The sequence below is a fragment of the Macrosteles quadrilineatus genome, unplaced genomic scaffold (genome assembly GCF_028750875.1).
Source record: "Macrosteles quadrilineatus isolate MER2022 unplaced genomic scaffold, UCM_ALF_1.0 Scaffold_4__1_contigs__length_99947679, whole genome shotgun sequence".
NCBI lineage: Eukaryota > Metazoa > Arthropoda > Insecta > Hemiptera > Cicadellidae > Macrosteles > Macrosteles quadrilineatus.
In genome coordinates, this window is record NW_026542597.1 from 86,849,801 (window position 1) to 86,863,644 (window position 13,844).

General features: G+C 36.4%; 1 protein-coding gene across 1 annotated transcript; it reads left to right on the forward strand.

Moving 5' to 3' along the window:
• Nucleotides 1-353: 353 nt before the first annotated feature.
• LOC128992243 (protein obstructor-E-like) lies at nt 354-13,844 on the forward strand. The gene is made up of 5 exons (XM_054415718.1): nt 354-445; nt 8,664-8,867; nt 9,843-10,055; nt 11,900-12,113; nt 13,482-13,844. The coding sequence occupies exons 1-5, from the start codon at nt 400-402 to the stop codon at nt 13,537-13,539; spliced, it is 735 nt and encodes a 244-aa protein (XP_054271693.1). The 5' UTR covers nt 354-399; the 3' UTR covers nt 13,540-13,844.

The window sequence follows — 13,844 nt, forward strand, 5'->3', positions numbered from 1 at the left end:
TCGTCTACTGGGAACTTTAGCGACAAAAATGGATACAGAAGTATATAAATACAAAAATACGCCAAATAAATTAAATTCAAATTCGCCAAATTTGTAGTAACGGAATCGGTGAAATATTTATACAAAATTTAAGAAGAAGAAAAAACTTTTCAGAATTGCTACACTGGCTACAGTAATTATTGTTGGAGGCGAAAACAGAAAATAAAAATACAAGTAACCTATAGAAATAAATAAAATACAAAAAACAATGCAAACTCCAAATCCACCCTCTAGTCCCGAAAATCGGTAGTCCGATCATCTGTGTTGTAATTGCTACATCTCCCGTGAAAGTGTCTCCGCCCCTCCTAGCCTCCTCGTAGCCTCATACCGCGTGGTTCTCTACCGCACAACACATCTACCATGGCTGCTACACACGGCGTAGTCCTGGCTCTGGCGCTCGTATCTGGTGAGTAGATTAGTTGGAGTAAAAGGGGTTACCTCAGGGTTGCACCATTAGCCCTTTGCTATTGATGTAGATATCTCATTTATGGACCAGCTGTAGCCAATTTTTTTATGGAGATAGTTGAATGCACTTCTTATAGACTCTATTTTCTTCTGAAGCTGTTGATTCGTTAATAATTTGGTGAGACGATTCACGTTTGAATTCTAAAGTAGACACGTATATGAGGACCATCTGTAGTAGATTTTTTTATTTACATAAAACATAGTAGAATATATCATCATAGTGCACGTTTTGTCCTAGAATGCTACGCTCTAGCTAGAGATTGTTTTTCACTTTACTTCAGCATAGTCCTAGGGGTTAAGGCATCATCACTTAGATGAATTCCACTGGTGATTGACGGGACGTAAACCCAAACATAATGTTTCCTACTATCAAAATTTAGTTTACTCCTTCTTAGCTGTTGGTATGTTGAAAGGTGGGTGTGACCATTATCTTTTGGATATCGACACCTCGTTTATATGGACTAGCTATAGCTAGGTTCTTCTATATATTTTCTTTATTTAAATAAAAAAATATTGTGACCATTGATTTTTGGATACTAATTATATATCCCACCTATATAGACCAGGTGTAATAAATTATTATGACAACCGTTATGGCGGAATGGTGTTTTGATAAAGTCTATTAATGTCGTAACTCTATTATTTGGATGCTAGAGTAGACTAAGATAGATTAGGTAGATAGAGTACAAGATGGGCCAGCAGTAAAGAATTTTCATTCAAATAAGTGTTGAATTACACTTGCATGAAAGCACATTGCTGTCAAAAAATTTTTATATTTTATCTGTTGATAGTGTGATGTGACAAATAACTTTTGGATAATGAAGTATACATCCAATGTAACCCCTGTAATATGGACCTGTTGTAGCAGTTTTTGAGTGCGATTTTGTCAAAAGTATTTTTCATTATTAGCCAGAGAGTGTATATCCTTTCATTGTAAGTAATATTCAGATTTTATAAATATTTTGTCTCTGAAATTTGACTGTATGTTATAAGGAGATGTTTCAGTTCAAAAGATGTATTTGATGGATGTTTATATATTTAGTAAAATATAATTTAGTATTTCTAAAGGTTTAAAGTTCGATAAACTTATATAGGCCTACAGCGTATGGAATTTGTGGATCTTGTTGATGTTTGTTTAACTATTTCGGTATTCTCTATCATTAGACTGCAATAACGTTACCAAAAATATCAGCACACCTAGAGCGTTTCATGAAAATGATTTGTAAACATCGATATCTTCTTATGACTTTTTGAAATATAAGTTCTACCCCCCCCCTATCTTTTAACCCCCCCCCCCTTATCCCTTATCTTACAACCCCCTTATCTTTCAAGAAGCATGTCTTCTTTCAACTCAGTAGATAAACGTACAGCTCCATAGCATACTATGTTATCCAACTACAAGCCACAGCATTTTCATCCAGATAAAATTCATGGATGCTTGGAAAATCTTTACTTGGAATCCAATGATAAAATATTGGAAGCAAGGAAGTATTTCGTGTTTGATTTTTCCATTAGAAAAATTATTAATAATACTTTTTACACATTTCTTAGTTCTTTCTTGAACATAGAATTTAAACCAAACCTGTGCCCGATTTTGAAACCGGCGCGGCGTGTATTTGTAAGTTTTAAATGTATGTGATTCTCAGTATGCTTTACGTGGCAAGATAATATATTATGAAAGTCATACATTACAATATTCTACAGCAACTGACTTACTAGTTTCGCAATTTCTATCGGTAACAAAGCATGTTCTCCGGTTCAAGGAACACCCTTGCATTACACCATGTTGAGAGGGCGTGGTGGGACAGTTTCATATCAGTTTTGTAATATAAATACCTCCCGTAAAAGTACTTTCAGACCTTTGTCATATTGTTCACCCTCAAACTTGTTTATCATTATTCTCTTGTTTGTCTAGTGGAGGACAAGAGGTTATATAATAATCTACGGGTGTGCAAAAATAGTATATTTCAGGGTGCTCTTTCCAACACAAAATCGACCGAGACTTAAGTCAATAGTAAAATCAGCAGGAGAATTTCGTGGAATATCTCTGTGTAAAAATAATAACTAAACGATCAGCTGACGAACAGCTGATTTTCCTTTGCCTAGAGATATCGAAGTACTCAAGAATTATTAGAGCAGAAACAGTATGAATCACAACATAAAAGATGACGTCACTGGGCCGAAGACAACATGTTTTTATTATTATTTGAATGTATCTGTCAAAAAGTCCAAACCATAATCATGATTCCGGCGAGGAGTGAAGTAATTTATTTTTTGTTAATGGAACATGCAGTTTCATTTCTAATATCTGAGGAACTACATTATCCCAACAGCGAATGTATTTAAGACTACATGTTAAATAGATCTTTTGTATTTTAACGAATACAGTTGCTTCCTGATACCTTGAAACTTTCATACGTAAAACATTATAATTTAGGATGGTCATAATTAGTCAAGTCAAACGGGTTTTAAAAAGGGCTCGAAGTGGAAAGTGTATAGGTAATTTAATTGTATTTTGGGGGTGCTGAACATGAATCTGAATTCTAACAAATTTATTGCGGCAAATATGAGAAAATAAAAAAAGTAAAATATTATATTTCATCACTAGGGCCTAAAGTGACTCCTTTTGATCCGAGGTCAAGTTTTACGATCGAGGCGAAGCCGAGGTCGGAAAATGTGCGAGGGTTAAAAAAATCACTTTTTTCCGTGTGGTGAACTATATCTATCGTTATATTGCATCATTAATTACCAAAGGCTAATGAATTAAGGTTAATTAATTGTGAACAAATTAACAAAGGTAGAAAACAAAATAGTTTTTATGCAAAGATAACCTCTCAAAACGACTTCCTGCTTATTTTCAATTCTGCTAATGAAAATAAGCAGATGTTTAGTAAGTGATTCAATTATTTCGTCTATTACGATTGTATCGAGCAATTGACAACAATAGACTAAAACGTTACCTAATAAATCAATCGATAAATAATTTCGATCGATATGATTGCCACAATCGAAATTTACAACTGTTTACAACAGTTGATTTTTACTCCCTAGAGACTAAAGTTTATTTTTACTCCCTAGATAGTAAAAATGCTACTTTAGACCCGTAACACATGCATTAAAACGGCTGTTTTTGCTGCAGTATGGCAACAATCTGTATTTAGTCTAATAAAAACAGATTCAGGGATCGTTAAAATATTGCAAAAAGGTTTTTTGGCTTTATTTTGTACTGTTGGTTGTGGAGTTAAGAGTTGGCAAAAATCAAGGAAACACGGGTAAACACCTAAACCCACGAAAAAATGGCGGCTTTTCCCAAACAATAGCAAAACTTTTAAAAAAGTTACAACATTCATTTGTATGTACATTTTTCGAGCTCTTAACTTGAGACCATCGCCGATATTTATTGCGTTTTTAGTATTTCATTTCGATAGAGAATGCGTTTTTGATCTTGGATCCATCATATTAGATATTAATGAAGTTTTTTACATGTAATAGTTGTGTTATAATAATAATTATAATATTTTTTTTTTAGTGGGGCCTTGTACCAACCCATTAAAACGATTCAGGCGATGAAAAATTCCCTGTACAACTCCCAGCTTTGAAACCCATACTGCAGTTAAAAGTACAACAAAATACCGCAATCCTTTACTCAAGTACTGTGACAGTAGGCCTACAGCTGGTAGGCCTAACATGTGGGATTCTTATACATAACTCCCTCTTACGTCGCATACCTGAACTTATCTACATAACCATCTGTGATGAAGCAATCATCATATTACGTCATTGTCTTCAGATATCAACAAAACCACTTAATGGAGCAACCATCTTCCGATTCGTCCAGTAATCTCCATACAAAAGAAATCTGAATTCACTTTCACCGCAAACAGGTGGAGGGATTCCTCTTTGTTTGACCGGAATCATAATGGAGTTTTTTCGTCAAAGTTGAAACATGTCATACTTTTTAATGCTTAAATACTTTTTCAATGAAATGGCGACCATACAAAGTAGGTATTTTAAGCCAAGTATGAATGGAGATGAGTGTAGGATCAGTTGCGCAATCTTGTAGTCTTGTTAGGGACTAAGACCGACTCATTCCTTAGACACAGCTGTTAATTAATAGCTAAGGGACTAAGGGATCAACTAAGGGACCTACAGTTTTTAGTGGAATCCGAACTACATTTTTACCAAGGTGTATACGAGTTGGTCTAATTTTCAGGATAGTACTGCGGATAGTCGTAGTACTCACTAGTGCGGACGTTAATCCACAGCAAGAAGTATCGCATACACAGTGCATTCCTATAAATATCCACAATTCGTAACTTCCTAGTACAGTTGCTGGATTACAGGACGACGCCACCCATCCCAGCTGTTCATAAAGTGTAATAATCATTAGTTTTTCCATTGGGTTTTCATGAAATAAAGTTTTTCAGTTTTGGAATGTGAAAGAGTAAATTGCTCTATAAAACCGAGTAAGTTTAGTATGGTGAATTAGAAGTCAGCTGATCATAAAGTTGTTGTGGCCAAGATAGGCTGTTTTTAGCCAGGGCAGTTTGTAAAAGACAACAAAGTCCACTTGAAAGTAATCGGACTTCGGACTTTTCCAAGGATTAAGAAACGACACAATGAGTAATCCAGTAATTCTGGACATTGGTGTTTTCTAGATCATTTATTGACAGAGCTATGTAATTATTGCAACTACGGAGAAAATAGTTCAAAAGCGTTTTATCTCTTTTCTTGTAGGCCTAGTATTAGTTTAATGGCATTCTGCATAGTGCAAATGAGGTGGGATTGGTACCTTTGATTTAGCTTTGTGAAAGGAAATTATATTTTTACATATACATTTATGCAATTTGTTTTTAAAGATTTGTTATTTGTTTGCTGCTGGTACGCTGTACTTTTACTTTTTTTTATTTCAATAGAATATTTATTACGATTTTTCATGGTGGGTAATTATGGAAGTCATAAGATCTACCTGTAATACTCCGAAAACTTGATAACGACTTTGAGGAAATGCTAACCAAATAGAACAACGCAATAATTCTGAAACAAAGAAACTTCTTTGAGTCTTTTTGCAAACACACAAGTAACATCTTCCAACAAATGTAATTAAAATAACCCATGATATCCATTAAAAATATTTATTTACTGTGATGATAACATGTTCTAAATTACAGTTCATGACAACTAAGCTTTCGAAACAACCACAATTAATTCTGATAATATTCACAGTTTCCATGGTGAAAGGCTCTTTTACAGGTCAACTGAGGATGTGAGCAGAAACAATAAGTTTTATTTTGTTTGGGGAAATACAAAATAACAATGTGAGAATCTCTTTCACTCTCTCACACTCTTAGCGAGGGAACTTCTCACAGAATTCACTAAATCCTAATCATTTCTCCAATCAAATCGTCCTTGCTGATTCTATGGCATCCTTCTTTTGTCTACCTTTTAAGTTAATTATTTTAATTTTGAAAAGGATCTAGGCTAATTTACGACTTTTACTTTATAAGCTGTTCATACTTTTATTGAAATTTCAAGCAGTAGTATCTATAATGTTACCTACCCTATAAAGCTATACAATGAAGACTTGTCCTAGGAAAGAGCTGATCCGAAGATACTTTGGTGTGTGTGTTTTACAATCATAAGGTCAACGTCAGTGATATCAATTATCAATTATTTAAGATGGGGACGCCACTATGTGCGTATTTTAACCCAAATATGAGTGAAGGATGAGTGTAGGATGAGTGGCGCGATCTTGTAGTCTTGTTAGTGACTAAGGCCAACATATTTCTTAGACACAGCTGTTAATTAATAGCTTTAGTCCATACAGCTAATAATGGCAACTAAGGGACCTACATAGTGCAATCCGAACCACATTGTATTGGTATTAACGAATTGGTCAAATTATCAGGATAGTATTGCGGATACTCGTAGTACTCTCTAGTGCGGACGTTAATCCGCACTAGGGAATATCGCATCCACAGCGCATGCCCATAAATATCCACATTTGGTGACCTCCTATAATATATACTAGCTGAATTACAGGACGACGCCACCGTCCCAGTTTAGTAAAAGGACTAAGGTTTGGACCGTTCCCTTGCGAAAAACGTGAGTAACCCAATTGGAGAAAACGTAATCAACTCAAAGATACGAGTAATAACCATCAAATTAATTCTCTTAGAAACAAAAAATTTCTAATTTTAGTCCCTCGACGAAAATGACCATAAATAATGACTGATCATTACAAACAATTGTAATTCATACAAAACTCAATAATCACCTTACCAAGGAATGTGGTATGTAGTGTTGATAATAGTGTTAAAGACGCCCGTTATTTGACATTGAGTGTCAGACAGTTATAGTGAAGGACATTTCCCGCTGGTACATAACACTTAGCTCACCTACCGTTAGGCCTTTGACCTTTTATCCTATGATATATCATTAGTTAAAGAATCTTTTATACCCCCCTTCCCCTTCCCGATACCCTATAACCTTTATTATACCCGTGGTTGAAGAATGATGCATACTACCTTTGACAAGAGATTTATCATTTAAGATATTGCAATTCCCTATTGGGTAGTGCACAGTTATAAAAAAATTGGCATGGTTCACTTTAGTTTCAAAAAGAAGGTATGCTGTGAACATTTTCATGTTGTCAAATAGTTTCTCAACCCTGCAAAAAGGGCCAGCTAGTTGTAAGCTATAGCACTTAACGTCCACATTATCCTATTCATTGTTTTTAAAACAAAATAACTTGTTTATTCAGCACTGAACTTGTTGAAGCTGACGTAACCCATTAAATTTGGTTACATAACCACGTGTAATCCTTTTTTGTAAAAACAAAACTAATCTCAAGAACAGATTGATTGAACGGAATCAATACAATTAAAACTCACATCTGCAAGGATTACATTACTTACAGTAAACATTTAGAATGCACTCCTCACTAAAATCAATTCAATTCAAAGTCCAATCTCCAACTTGGCTCTCAAGTGTGCTTTTACGAAGCTATGTTCGTTTTACTACCACTTAAGAATGCAGTCATCCCTCGAGACTACCAATCGGTTGGCGGAGTTTCAAAAATGTCAACACATCGGTAGTCTCGTCTCGATATGGTGGGAAGGTTGGTAAAATGTAAATTTGGAGACTTGAATATTAATTAGAGAAGGTGAAAATTTATCCGAAGTTTGGAGTTTCTTAAATAGGCCTAAAAGATGTCGACATACCCATGGTAATAACAGGAGGAGATTGCTTTTCTTTGTTTTAGGATACTTTAATAATTACTCTAATCGGTGTAAAATAATTGCTATAGTATGTAGTAGGCTATGTCATCATTGATTTTACCTTAGTCAAATAATTCCTTCGTGCACTCTATTGGTGTACGCCAACACCTCAAGTCAATAATGTCAACACTGGCATTTAAAAGTTTCAGTTGGCAATGAGATATCTACTCCCCCTCATGGTCAAAATCATAACTTCAACATGATAATAATGTATTTGTAACCATAGTCAAATTTCATACCATTAGTCGATTATAACATCCAAAAACTGCTGAGTAATAGCATAGACATAGACTAACAAACACAAGTAGACTTCATATTTCATTGTAAAATCTGAAACTTGTTTTTCATTCCTAGATGATGTTGGTGGTACTAAGTGCTAGTGTCGACGAAATTTTGTTTTCATTTTAGGGTTAATTGTTTGATTTCTGCTTTACTTTTCTGTTACATAAACAGGAGACAAACTATTGTTTGTGATTAGTTCGTTTTATCATAGACAAACAATATTAAATATAGACTGCCAGCCGTGCTACGGTTACCATGGTTACCATAGGTTCTGGCGAACACCACTGGGAGCGCCGTGTAGTTACGTAGCACTTACAAAAACTACATGGCGCTCCCAGCGGTGTGCACCAGAACCTATGGTAAGCACAGCACAGCTGACGGTCTATATTTAATTCTTTTTGTCTTTGGTTTTATTTAGTTAACGAGTTTTTAAATGTCCGAAATAACATGAAACGTATCGTAAACAAAAACACGCCCCTAGAGGCATCGGATGGAACTCACAATAACAATTTTCTTCAGCTGATTCATAAGGATGACAAACTACACTTCTTTCATTAAGTTCTTTACCAACAATACATTATCAACCTCTGTTTCCAGCTGTGGTCAGCCAGGAGTTCAAATGCCCAGACAAAGATGGTTACTACCCAGATCCAGTCCAGTGCGATCTCTACTACCACTGCTACAGGGGAGAAATAGAAGAGAAACTGTGTCCTGACGGTCTGCTGTTCGATGATACCAACCCTAGCCATGAACAGTGCGATACGTCCGTCAACGTGGAGTGTGGCGACAGAACAGAACTTCGTAAGTAGACTGGTAGTTTTAGTGGGGGATGTTATAGTCTGTATGATGAAACCTGTCCTATAAACCTTCAGCCACTCCCCAGGTAGACGGAGGGTAAGTAGACAGGTTCCATTAAACAGAGTATAGCACACCGGATTCATGATTTAATCTAGGAACGAAATCAGGATTTTGAAAAAGTAAGTCTTGAACTGACAAGCTTGAACTTGCTGGTTGAGATTATCTCCTCTGTGGTCACACCAGGCTATGGAACACAGTTTTCTAAACTACCAACAGTCACCAATGGCTTTTCCATGAGTCTTTAACGTGATGGTACAAACCTTTGACTGTGTGTACATAAATCCAGACTAGTAGGTCTATGGTGACGAAAAGTTACTTAAACAAAAACTAAGGAATGACAAATAGTTTATATTTTTCGTTACGATACCTAACAAATAAGGATTATGATAGAAAATGGAGTGAGTATTGTCAGACAGCCCCAAGAAGATACTTTGTAGTTCGGGTGAGAATGCTATACAGTTCTCGAAACAAACAATATAGGATACCTTCCTTTTACACAATCACTCAACTGGCACTAATTTGCTCAGTTATAATTCGGCTTGTCGGTTTAGAGTTCATTAATTTCCACCAGAGAGGCCTTTTTAGGCCTTGAAATTTATCAGGACTATCTCAAAGTATAACCGGTATATCAAAGGGTAATTTTCCCGTAACTTTGCAAGAAAGAGTTAAATAGTGAAGTAGTTGGATTATTAAAAAACATTTGACATTCGCTGTGAGAGGAACAATCTAGATATTGTTTCCATATCCATAAATAGGTCTGGACTTCTTACCAAACATAATTATTTATTGGCTCTTTAACTCACTATTTTAACTTAATACTACGTTTTACTTAATCTCCCCCTGCCATTCCTTTGAAAACCTTCCATACATACACATTTTGACAAAGGTTTCAATTTTATTCATGTTTTTGACTTCCAGAGGAGCCGAAGCCTTCCCCAGGGTGTCCAAGGGCCAACGGTTTCTTCCGTCACCCCGACCCTGAGGTCTGTGACAAGTTTGTCAACTGCCAAGATGGAGTTATGACTGTCAACCCTTGTCCTCCAGGACTTGTGTATGACGACACCGTCAGTACGTGCGCCTGGCCTTCAGAGTCCATCAGGAAGGACTGCAACCCCGCCCAGTCTAAGAGAGGTGGGTAGAGGGACCGTGGGGGTGAAGAGGCCTTGCGGGTGGAAATAGGATGTTTGCAGGGATAGAGGAACCGTGTTAAAGGGGGCCTTTAGTCAGTAGATGCACCTCTTTTTGGGAGGGGTGGAATAACTGTAGGAATAGGTAAAGGAGCTTTGTGGGTTAGATGAAGTTTTGGAGAGGTACAGGGACGTACGTCAGTAGAGGCACGTTAAGGAGGTAGAGAAACATTAGTGGAGGGTAAAGCAGCTTTGTGGGGTTAGATGAGCCTTTAGGGAGGGGTACAGGAACTTCAGTCGGTAGTGGCACAATAAGGAGTAAAGTTACTGTAGGAGTGGGTAAAGGAACTTTGCGAGGTTAGAGGAGCCTTGGGATTTATAGGAACTTAAAAAGGGCATGAAATGAATCTTAGGTAGGTAGAGAAACATGTTGGGTTAAGGAACCATAGGTGGCAAAATAGTTTTTAAAAGAAGAGGCTACTTTGGGTATGTATACGACGACCCAGTCAGTACATGCGTTTGGCCTTAAGATCCTATCACAAATGGCTGCAATCCAGTCCTTAAGTCTAAGAGAGGGATGTAGATGAAACCTAGGGGAGAAAAGAACCCCTTAAGGGGCGTGAAGAAGAACCTTAACGGTTCGTAAAGGATGTACAGGTTGGATTGAGATCAATTTAAGGCTGTATGGAAACCTAATAGATGGGTAGAGTATCCTTAAGGGTAGGGATATCGTAGGAACGGGTAGAGGAACGTCAATGGGTATAGGCTCATTAGCGGTAGAGAGACATTATGAATAGGCTTATGAACCCTATGGGTGGGTTAAGATATTTTAGGGAAGTACAGATACCTGAAGTATAGAAGAACTTCAAGGTTCTCCATTTGACCTTTTCTCTTAGTGGTTAACAATTTTACAATGTTTTACGTGCCACTCTCGTTAACCAATTACATCATTGCATTAAGATAAGGTTGCGTTTGTCAACTGCAATATATTATCTACGCTATGAAGGAAGAGTGTGAAATAAAGTGAGATTACTTGTATAGCTTCCTTACTATTTAAGACATTTGTTTGAAATGAAATGAATTAAATTAAATGAAATGAGATTAAATGGTTTATTTGTTGTTGATCATTTACATGAGATAGGCATTCTTATAGAACTAAATTAAATTAAAACAGATTGTCATAAAAAAGTTACAGCTAAAACCTAATTTCTACCCTCCACATGTATTTAAATATTCATTAATATTATAAAATGGATCGTCTAAAAGCCAAGCAGTTACCTTATTTTTGAAGATTTTTAGTGTGCAGGTCTTTGCCGATTCATGTAGTTTGTTGAAAAATTTGATACAATTTGCCTTGTGCGATGTGCCGAATTTTGCCAATCTGTGCTGTGGAATATTGAGTTTTGTCCTGTTTCGGGTTCCGTTTAGGTGCACATCTCGCCTAGTGGGGAAAAGGTGAAGATTAGTTTTAGTGTAAATTAGAATATGTAGTATGTATAAGTTAGTTACTGTTAAATTTTTCATTTGTCTAAATAAAGGTTTGATTTTTTTGCAAAAATTGATGTGTCATCAGCATATAGGCATATAGGTCACTGACCTAGATCTTAGATTCTATGGAAGATCATTTATGGCAATTATAAAAAAGAAAGGTCCAAGAACAGATCCTTGGGGCACACCCATTTTGATGCCCACAACATTGGAGTTAGTACCCTGAACACAGACATATTTTTGCCAGGACCATAATAAAAACTCAATAATCTTGACAGCTAGGTCCAGTTTCGAACATTCTTTTCTTTAAGTTAGCTTCCCATACAAATAATCTTCTAATCAATCATATCTCCTGAGCAGATAGTCTGGACGATGGCTTCAAGTGTCCCGAGGGAGAAGTGTCGGGCCCCAACGGCCGCATCCTACCTCATCCTACCTTCCCTCACCCAGAGGACTGCCAGAAGTTCTACATCTGCCGTAACGGAGTCCAAGCACAGCACGGCAGCTGTCCTGGAGGTCTAGTCTACAACGAGGACTCCTTCAAGTGTGACGACCCTGAGAATGTACCTGGATGGTGAGTTTGGTGGTTCGAAACCCACCTTGAGCCTTATATCACAGAGATGTAAGGTACAGAGGAAACACGCTTATGTGCACTTTCAGGTCTATATGCTGTGCAGGAAATATACTTGTAACGAGCAAGGTAGAGCCCCTAACGGCAAGCACCGTAGAGAAATTCCCATCGTCCAGGGTCTTCTTCCACCGTTAGCGGTCTTGTACATGATGGACAGAGGGCGGTGTTGGATTTTGCTCTAGACACCAGCGACTATGCTAAGTGTACCATTGAGTGTTTTGTCTGTACCTTCCTTCTATGTGCTTACATATACTTACTTATGTATCTATAACCAATTAAGCCTTTGACAATTGAGTGTGAATGGAGTGAAATGACCGGAGTACCTTTGTTACGCTCTTTCTTGACCCTGGATCGCATCATTATATTCTGTTTGATAGAACATGTCTCATGGCCCGCCATCTACGTGGAATTGGCCTGACCCTCAAGCCATTGGCCAGTCCCCAAGTAGATGAAGGGTCAGAAGGCAGGTTTCATCATACAGGCTATAATAAGAGACTGACTGAGTATTCTTAGGATGGGGCTAGCAATCTTATAGTAATCTTAATATCACTGAGCAAGCAATATTAAGCTTTATATGTGTACCACAAGAACCAGAAGGTATATTTGAATGCTTATAAGTGTAGGATAACAATAAACTAAGTTTACACACATTTTTCTGTCGGGTTTCAAAATATTATGTTTTTATTTATTAGGAGAGGGGATTACTAGAGTAAATAGAACAACGGAATAGCATTGTGTTTATTATTTATCAACCCTTAAGGGTAGGGAATACAAGGTCAACACAGTAGGGAAATAATTATCTAAATCTTAACGGAGTTTATCCCTACATTAATTTCAATTTAGCTACACTACAATGTAAGCTTTCATCATGCCAAATTTCAGCCCAATCCGTCCAATAGCTAATGCGTAATTGAACTTCAAACAAACTCACAAACTTTGACATTTATATTATTAGTATAATAATGGGACCTTAATTTTTCAGCGGCTAGAGAGCATAAGAGTATGTTTAACTTATGGATCGACCCTCTATATAATTAAAGGCACACAAACAAACACAGACAGCTAAAACGCATGTATTTTCAATTTTTTTTAATAAAAATTTAAACCAGTCAGTCAATTGGATCCATCTAAATCAAACTACTGTATTTCGAGTATTTATCAATCTACTGTATTTATTAATCACCTTTGTTCAATATAAATCTTTGATTACAGGTAACAATTTTGCCAATGGAAACTGTAGCTTACTTGACACACGGTATACAATAGAAACAGTTTATGTTGCCTTTATTAATCATGTGTTTAAATTTTCAGTGAAAACTGGTTTGCGGAAGACGAGAAGAACAACAAGAAATCCAACAGGAGAAGATAGTGAGAAGATGCAAAAAAGTTGTTTAAAGGTTTCCAGTATTTTAAGAGACAAATTTGAAATCTGAGAAGTGGTGGTTGATGAAATCAAAACAAATCATTCAAAATATAAACATGAAGCACATTATGCAATAAGTTTAAAAACACAAGTTGGCACTTAAATTGTCTTTGTTAGTGAAATTCAGATTGTTGTAAATTTTGTATAAAAACAGTGATTTACATGTGTAGGTAAGATGTTGAGATGAGGTTCTGCAATAAGACTTAGTTAATATTTATTTTAATACTTTTGTAAATAAAATTTAAAAACTG

Coding starts and splice junctions, on each gene's coding strand:
- LOC128992243 (XM_054415718.1), top strand. CDS start 400: ATGGCTGCTACACACGGCGTAGTCCTGGCTCTGGCGCTCGTATCTG. Junction 446..8,663: donor GGCTCTGGCGCTCGTATCTG/GTGAGTAGATTA, acceptor CTCTGTTTCCAG/CTGTGGTCAGCCAGGAGTTC. Junction 10,056..11,899: donor CCCCGCCCAGTCTAAGAGAG/GTGGGTAGAGGG, acceptor TCTCCTGAGCAG/ATAGTCTGGACGATGGCTTC.